Below are 9,291 nucleotides of genomic sequence, written 5' to 3' on the forward strand. Positions count from 1 at the left end.
TTCTCCTCCTGCAAAATGGGGAGAGTAATAGCTACCTCTGGGGATTAGTGAGAGAATTAAAAGAGGCAATGCTTGCTAATGACCTGATCCCTAGCTCATAGTTAGTGCTCCAGAAATGCAGTAATTGTTAATCAACAGTGGAGCTTCAGTTTCCCTTCTAGCATTACGTTTAATTTTTTAAAAAATTGACACCCTAAAGAGGTATCCCAAAGGTTCCTCATTTTTTCACTCAGGTGAAAAAATATTTTTTGTTCTAAATTTACAACAGCCTAAAGCTATACTTTATGAAAGGAAACAGAATTTATCATTAATGTGTGAAACCAGTGTTCAGTCATTGAAAGCAACCAACTAATAAGAAACCCTTGGAATTATAGAAAATATGCATTTTTCTAATGCCATGAAAACTGCTTTACTCTTTTAATTCTAAAAATAATAAATAAATAAACAAATTTAGCCTGAATGCCTATAAATGACCAGGAACCAAAGTTTCTCCTAAAATACTATAAATGCAACCCACTAGTTTATGACTAAACTGCTTTTTTATGATTCATATTCCACTTTGCGAAAGAATGTGGTTATACTGCAAAACACCACCCTTAAAATAAGTGAGTAAAGTAGCAAGGAGTGGACCTCAAGGATCTTGTTGACTTTCCCATAAAACAACTCAAAGCTATTTCAGAAGAAAGCTTCATGTGACTCTTCAACACTATATTAAACATGAAACACTCACTTCCAAATTAAGCCAGCCTTGTAAATAAACAGGTGACCCAAACCTCAGGAACCAAAATAAAGTGGTCAGATTAGTAAACATTTAGCTTATGGGGTGGGAAAAAATTAAGTTAACCTTAAATTACCTCCCCATGATTCTGTAGGAACTGTACTTTTTTGTAATCTATCCTCATGTACAAAGCAGCAAATGCAATTTGTCACTGTGTTTATCGTGATCGTGTGTCTGTCAGGAAGAGGGGCTGAAACAGCAAATGTTTCCTGCTTTGAGCACAAAATCAATCCTGGTTCTGGGCTAGTGAACACGTCTGTGGGCTTGGGGGAATTTCTAAAACCTTTGTGCAAAGCTGAAATAAGGTTTCACAAAACACCTTTATAATATAGTGTTGGAGTGGGATCAACATCTGCCTTTTATGCAGATCTCAGTAAATGCGTCACAGAACTGTAGACCCATGGCTGTCGGCACTAGCTCACCAAGCAATGAATTCATCACTGAATTTTCTGGATACATGAAATTAATCCCTTCTGAGACCAAAGACTTTTAAATGTAGTTATTTCAATGGAGATCACTCTAAAATGAAACAAGTGAAAATGAATTATTAAATATCATTTGTATTATTTAATAATAATAAGTATATAATACAGTATTGTACAATGCATTCTTAAATACAACTTTCTGTATAATTGTTTGCTTTGTTTTCCATCTCCTTTCTTCAAGGATTAGCAATCAGCTCTCCCTTCTTACATCATGAGAAGGCAGAGCAAGATCTGAATGAGCAAAGATGGAGAAAGAGTAGTCATGGCAGAAAGGATGAAAAGCACAGAAATAGAAAAGCACTATCTAGGCATTGAAAATGGCATGTAATCTAATTAGGACGGAGCTGAGGCCATGTGAAAGCAGTAGACACTAGGCTAGAATAAAACTGAACTTCTCCACCTAAAACTCAATACGACTCAGAATCAGCACTTCATGGGCACGTGACCAGTGCACTTGCTCAGCAGCCCCCTGCTTGAGTTTAACGCTGTGCTGTGTGAAATTCTTAATAATTTTATCTGTGAATTTGTGTTTTATAAGTGAAGTCCAATGGGACAAAGGCATACGAGCCCAGAGCTGGGAACCTCGGCTCACATTCAGTCTCCCCTCTCACTGCCTGCCCAGGAGATTCTTGGTCACTGATCCCTGCTCCCTAGTGTCCTGGACCACACCCAGCCTACCCCTCAATCCTGCCCTGGAACTGGGAGCCACAACCAGGTCACACTGGTTGGGGAAGAGGGCCCACATTCCACATCTGCCATTGCCCTCTGCTCCTGGTTGGGGTCTGGGTGGGACTGTAGGGAGGGTCAGTTGCATGCCCCACACTACCACAGGGAGGAGCAAGGCTGTGGTCATCCCCACCCAGAGCTGGCACCACTATGGCGCATTCAGCAAGCCACTCAGTATGTCTGCTGTGAGTAGGGGCAGCACACCTTGGGAATGGAAGATTAACTTCTCCACCTCCAGGCAGGGTTCCACTTTATCATTTTGCATCAAGCTCCACAAATTATATGTGACTCCACTTAGAATCTTGACTTAACCAGTTTCTCTTCCTGCTTTTTATCATGGCATCACCTTCTCCATATCACCCAGGTTTAGAATCTCTGAGTCACCACTGACTTCCTTCCCTCCCAGCCCAGATCCACACCTGCAGGACATCTCCCATCTGTCCCCTGCTGTCCATTCCTGCTGCTCCTGCTTTAGTTCACTGGTTCATCATGGCTCCACCAGACCATCATAATAGACTCCTGGTTATTTTCACAGCTTTGGGCCTCTCCTTGTTCAACCCATTCAGCCACTGTCACCAGGTTGCCCAAAACACCTCTCTGATCATGCTAAAAGGTTTTTTTAGGGCTCCCTGCAGCCTGCTGTTAGTGAAGCTCAGGTTCTTTACTCAGGCAGTCAAGATCCTTTCTTCTTTTGCTCTTACCTTGCTTTTGCATCTTCATTATATAGCATATGCAATACTTTGGCCAAATTAAATCAAGCACTGTCCCCTATACATATTTTGGGCTTGCTCATTATCATGTCTCTGCAGAAGCCATTTTGCTGTACCTGGATCACTTCCCCACACCCCCACAACCATCTCCAACAGGGAAATCTAACCCTTTTCCCAGCTTGAATGGCACCTCCTCCATGAAGTCTTCCATTTTCTTCTGCGACTAATACCATTTAGTTTGTGTTATTTATTAAGTATAGCTGGACATTAGTTGTTTGTGAATCGTATGCTCTTTGACTATGAGTACTTGGAAGGCAAGAAGCATGTCCTCTCAACATTTGTGCACCTAAGACCCCCATCCCAGGCCTTAGGTATAATAGGCACTCAGTGTATGTTTGTTGGAACTAATGAACAAATGAATCTGTTGTGTAAACAGAGCAGGTTTTCTGAAGGCCTGGCACACCTGTAAACCTTCTGCGTCATCCCCTTTCCTTCTCTCAGCTCACCTAACAAAACATCCTGGCTGCTCTTTAAGCCCATCAAACACCTGTATCATCATTATCAACACTAACAAAAATATAATCTCACACTTTTTATTAATGTTTAAAGTGCTATATTCTGAACGCTTAGAATAATCTCAAAGAGAACACCTGTTACTTGAGTGCTCTTCTTTTCAACCTCTTGAGGGCAATTTTTTCATTACTATATAAAAGTGGGCTGTTTAATAACTTATAACTGTCAGGGAAAAAGATAAATTACAGTCACTATGATCCATACTGGATACCTAAAATGAATTTTTTTTCCACTTGCTATTCTTTATGTGTCTCCTAATTTCAAGTCTGTTTTTTAGGACTAATTGAGGAAAGTAATGAAAAATAATGAAATAAACTGAGGAGTTTTTTTGCTGTCAAAACTTTTATTTAACTTTAGTACTTCATTAAATAGTCTACCCTTGACTCAAAAATGCCATGCTTATTATCATAATTTCATAAGTGTCTTTAATGCATTTCTCTCACTCATATTCTGAACCTCCAAGAGGATCATCAATCTAATTATCAAATGATTAAATTTTGAAACTGTGTGATAATTTCATCTCCTGAAGAAATAAAAGTACACTAATTGAATCGGAGCAAGAAATATCTTTAAAATATAGCAGTTAATAAAGAATCAGGGAGGATGGTTATATTTTTACATAGAAACTTTAAGATGTTTACATATATGATCAGAATTACAACAATATCATGATAAAAGAACATGAATTTGGAAGGTTGTCAGTTTTCATTAAGATAAATCTATAACAGCATGAAACGGAAAGGCTGGGGAAAATACTAGAACTTGAGAAGGATGTAATATTAATACAACTCTATAAAAACTTCATATTGCATGTGTTTTCCAGAGGAACAAATTGTAGAACTTTTGATAGGCTAGGATATGATCAAGGGTTATCAATCACATTTAGAAGAATCATAAGTAGAGGGTGGAAGAGTACATATTTCTATATTCCTTGAATGTAAAGCTGGTTCTAAAACATTTAATTTAAGGGTGGAGCATAGTTCAGGGAAAGATTAGGCTGGTCAAAATGTGCTGAGTTCACATCTCAGTCCCAGATTAGAAGAAAAACAATTGAAAATGAGATAAAGAGAAAGAAAAAGAATACTATCAAACTAGATACATCATCATCATCATCATCATCATCATCAACTGTTACCACTTCCTGAGTAATTGCAATGTGCCAGGTACTGTTTTAGGGGCTTTAATGCAATGTCGCATTTTATTTTCAAAACAATAATCTTTGCCACATAGGTGTTATTATTCCCATTTTGCAGATGAGTAAATTGAGACTCGGAGAATCAAGAAATTCCTCCAAGGTCACACTAGTGGTGACTGCTGTGTACCACAATAAAGAACAAAAGTAGTTTTATTGAAGAAGAGTAGCATAAGTAAAACGAAGAAAAACACACCAGGTTAAAAATATATAAATATATAGTAGAAACCAATGGGTAAAGAAAAGAGAAACTTTCTAAGCAGATCAAAACAAAGACAAGGAATGAACCAAGATCTTAAATTCTACAACAACCCAGTTTTTACAGCCATCATTACTACTCTGGGGGAAAAAAACAAACTCTCCTTTCCCAAATTCAGCTTCCAAATATTAAAAGGCAACTTTGCTTTATACTCCGTCTCCAGAGTAAGAGTAGGGCCCAGAAGAAACATCAGCTGCTGAAAACCTGATTTTCTCTGTCTTTAATAACACCTCTGGTCACAATTCTAGGTGGCAGGAAGACAAGTTAACTGCTACGGAAGCTGGGAATTATGCTCTTGAAGAAAAGGTAGTCTATGAGCAATATTAAATAAAAGTCAGGAGCTGAAGGAGGAGAGCAAGAAATAAAAGTTATAGAAATGGGAGAAAATCAACTGGGAAAGAATTAAAAAAGTAAAGGCAATAAAGAGAAAAGACAGCAATCCCAGACTATAACAAGTATCATCCAAATAGGAAAGGATTTTTTTAGCCCAAGCACACAATAAGGATGTGGAAATCATGGGAAAGAGAAGAGCTTGTGATTGTTCGACTTTTTACAGATTCTTCAACATATCAATTATTAAATGCTTTTATTTCTTCCCATGGCTTTCTAGGATTGTAGAGAAATTGACACTTGTTAAAGATCATTCATTGGTTGCTTGACTTAAACCTATCAAATCTTCAAGAAGGATAATAATGAATAATGCACCTAATCAATAACAAAAGGTCAACGAAAATAGTATTCTCACAAGCATCTCTTAATATTGAAGTGTTATATTGACAGACAACTCACAAAAAACGTGAAACTTGGGTTTAGTACAAGCTAGTCAATTTTCTATGTAAAATTCTTAACTTTCAGATAAAATAGAGAAAATTTTACTTTTAGTGTCCTTCCCACCACTTTTGCTATTCTGATTAACAGCAACCAAACTCTAGAGAAACATGTAGTTCTATTAGACAACTGGAAGAAGTGCTCATCAAATGACCACAAAACTTTCATAACCAAGAATAAGAACTTTAATTCTTATAAACCCTGAAGAAGTCTCATAGAAAGTGGCATCCAGTTTCATCATGTTCAGTGAAAAGATACTGAAGAAATTAGAACTGACTGGCTTTTGGATCTGGCATCTGATATCAAGTTCAAATCACTGTGAAAACGAAAGGCTTAGAAATACCAGACAACAGCATTTTGGGTTCCCTTTTCCACTTGAAACTAGCATGTTTATCCTGCTGATTGCCTTTGGAGTTGCTAGAAAATTATCAATTTTTTTGTTTGTTTCACAAACTAAACACCTATTTGCTCAGTCCTGTCAAAAGCTGACTACAGATAATGCTGTATCAAGCCTAAAGATAAATACCCCCTCTATTTGTCCAATCTCTCTAAACTCAACAACAGAAACAGTTAAAACACGTGCTAAAAGGCACAAATGGGTCAGACCCCCATTCTTTCCTGACTTTCCACTCTTCCTCTTCTTCCCTACCTTGGAACTCATGCAAATGTAAACTAGAAAAGAGGACAGGGAAGTAGTTAGGCACTTTGTTCCTTTTCAAACCTTGAATGAGAATGAAATGTGTGACGGTCCCAAAAAGACATCAGAGACACCAACATGCCCGTTTTTCTCAGACTAACACTGGAATTCTGGAGTAGACATCTCTTTCTAGTACCTTGCAAATGCACTCTGAAACCATACACTGATATTCTTAAAGACAAAGTATCTTGACAGAGAAACACGTGGTATTATTAGGTACAAAATGTAGCCCTTGTGATATGTGAATTTTCCAGTCACTGTGTGTTAGGAAAAGACCATTACATCAAGGATGGTGTAGTAACATTCTAACTAGCCTAAACTCAGAAGGCATTTAAAAACAAAGATTCGTATTAGAAAGAGTCTAAATTAATGTGTTCCCAGATGCCAAAGGGTAACTGAAGTCTTGGCTCCCAGGCCAGTGGGGCTCTGGAAGGGGGACAACGCAAAGTCCTACCTGGTAGGCATCAGGAATGTTGACCGTTTCTCCATGCTCCCCGACATAGCCAATGATGCCTTTGCCCCAGGGGACCTGCACCTCGTTTGAGTTCTCTGTGCTGCTGCAGGGCAGCAGTGGGGTTCCTGCATGCACATCAAAGAATTTGGAGACCAAGCTCTTCTTGCCAGCAGCTGCCCCTTCCACCAGGAAGAGAGAGCAGCGGTCAGCATCCACCATGAGGCAGACAAAGATGAGGATCTTGCAGCTCAGGCTGGTAAGATCAAGGTCATTGGAGATATCCTTGACCAGTTCCAGGAAGAACTGACGCTCATTATGCTTTTTGAGGTGGCACTTGTAGTCCATGGCCGTAGGGGGGTACTGAGGCAGATTCACTCTTGATTCCAGCAGGGCACTGAGAATGTGGGCTGTAGTGGGGGGCAAGGAGCTGGCCTTCCGGAGAAGTGCCCTCCGCCGCACACTGCTCAGCGGCTCCTGGGCCCGGGAGGTCACCTGTTCATCGTAGGTCCTGTTCACATGGATGGCCTTGGAGCGGGCAAAAGTCTTCCTTAGCTCTTTCTGAGAAGCTCTCCGCTGCAGGCTCCCATCGCCCCGGTTGCCACTGGCCCAGCTAGGACTCAGGGGGCTCCCACGACCGTCCCCACCACCCAGAGTGGGCTGGCTATTGGCAGAGCCATTTGGTCCAGTGCCACCACAAATGCTACTGCTGCCTTTGCCAGCACTGTGACCCAAGCTGCTGGTGCCTGCCAGTGGGGGCCTTGGGCCTAAAGCCCCCTGACTCTGACTGTGCCTCTGCAGCCACTTCTCCACCATCTCTTGTTTCCCCTTCCGCATCAAGTAATCTTCAAACAACTCTGGGTGCCTGTCCAGGAAAGTTTCCACCTCCCCAAAGTCCAGGTGGGAGGATGTCATGGTCCCAGACACGGCTTTCTTGCCTCTCTACACCTGGACCAAATGTTTACCTGCCCCAGCTCTCTAGCTGGTCCTGCACATGTCTACCCCCACCAGTATTCCCAGCTCCCAGCTTGGTGACGAGATTCTGCGGAGCAGTGGAATCCCAGCTGGGAAGTGCCCCTTCCTTCCGGCTCAGAGAGGGACTGGCACGAAACCGCCCCCTCGTCCTGCTACTCCTGCTCCGAACAGGTGCCCCACTGAGCTGCTGCCGAGGCCCCAGATCCTGTTCTGGAAACCCGGAGCTATCGCTGCTCTTGCTCTGACTGCCGCCGCCGCCGCCGCTGCTGCTGTAACCGGATGAGTGGACCACTGTGAAAGGGAGGTAGGGCAGGACACGCCCCTGAGTGAGGCACGGAGCCCGGAGGGAGGAGAGAGGTGGGAGGAGGGAGACGCCAGCACTGGACCAGCCAAAGTCCACGGCCCAGGAAGCCAGGCGGTTCCTGGAAGTGTCTCTGGACGGCTGGAATCGGCGCCTGGGAACACGGCTGACTGCTGACTGGAACACGATTAGAGAGGGGAAACGCACCTTGTTCCTTCCCCCTCCTTCCTTCCTTACCTCCCCAGCCCTCCCTATTCCCCACCCCTTAATCCTCCAGCGTTTCAAGGAGGCCCAGCGGGAGCCCAGTGGGAGCCCAAGTACGAGGAAGTGTTGATGTTTTGCAGGGATCAGACACAGAAGCTGACTCCGTCCGAGGAAATGGAGATGCTCAGAGACAGGCAGGGTTATTTTTCTGGGATGTGAGTGTGAACTGTTGGTTCCTATGATTCCTGGGACTGCCTGCTAGCACTGCCCAGCTCCTTGTGGGCATTCAGTAAATATTAATGGAACTAGATTTATCCGAAATTAGCAAATTAAGTTCTCTATCTGAGCAATTCACTGGCTTTAAACAAATTCATGGAGCTGGGGGGAGAGGGGGAATACATAGAGGGAGGATGTAAAACAGTTACTTGGATTAGGGAGACCCTCCCTAGCAGGGACATACAGCAACGTGTACTTGAGGGCCTCAGGGGGCTTCCTTCTAAGTTAGTCCTGCATATTGGGTGGTTTCTCTTCTTTTCATGAACAGCTTACCATCTCTTCCTTCTTTCTCCACTCAGTCTGGCAAAGCCACCAATGCTTCCTTTACTCTCAATATCCTAGGGCCTGTGGGTTAGGATTTCTCCTCTGTGGGAGGCTTTTCTTTCTCCTGCCCTCGGGATGCTCCAGATCTGGCTACGCTCAGCTAGTTAGTCTGAGAATAACATCAGGTTTCCCTTAGATGTTTTCCAAACCTAGTGGTTAAGTGTAGGTGATTTCCCAAGAAAGAGGATCAGGCTGATAACACTTTCTTGAAGCCCAAGGGTCTCTACTTTTGTGAGAAACAAATGCAGACAGAGAACCATCCAGTTCTCTGGGACAGCAAGACAATCTAGAAAGGCTCTTAGAGAATGCCTATGATGAGAGTAATAGAAAAGAGCTGCAGAGGTGATGGGTAGTGACTTTTACAGGGCTTCCACAGGCACACACAGGTGACTTACACAATAAGTTAAGCTTCTTCCTGGAAGATGTCCTTGCAGCTAAGCAGACAAGGTGTATTGAGTACTTGCTATGTGCTGATCACTTTACAGTAACATATTAATTTAATCCTCACAACA

At 42.4% G+C, this 9,291-nt stretch overlaps 1 protein-coding gene across 1 annotated transcript in view; it reads right to left on the reverse strand.

The window, feature by feature from the left end:
* PDE11A (phosphodiesterase 11A) overlaps positions 1-7,614 on the reverse strand; it is a 385,868-nt gene extending 378,254 nt beyond the window's left edge. The window contains exon 1 of the mRNA XM_046659861.1: positions 6,703-7,614. Within this exon, the coding sequence (XP_046515817.1) occupies positions 6,703-7,614 (912 nt within the window). The remainder of the gene's footprint in view (positions 1-6,702) is intronic.
* Positions 7,615-9,291: the final 1,677 nt, after the last annotated feature.

The sequence above is a fragment of the Equus quagga genome, chromosome 4, assembly GCF_021613505.1.
Source record: "Equus quagga isolate Etosha38 chromosome 4, UCLA_HA_Equagga_1.0, whole genome shotgun sequence".
Lineage (NCBI taxonomy): Eukaryota > Metazoa > Chordata > Mammalia > Perissodactyla > Equidae > Equus > Equus quagga.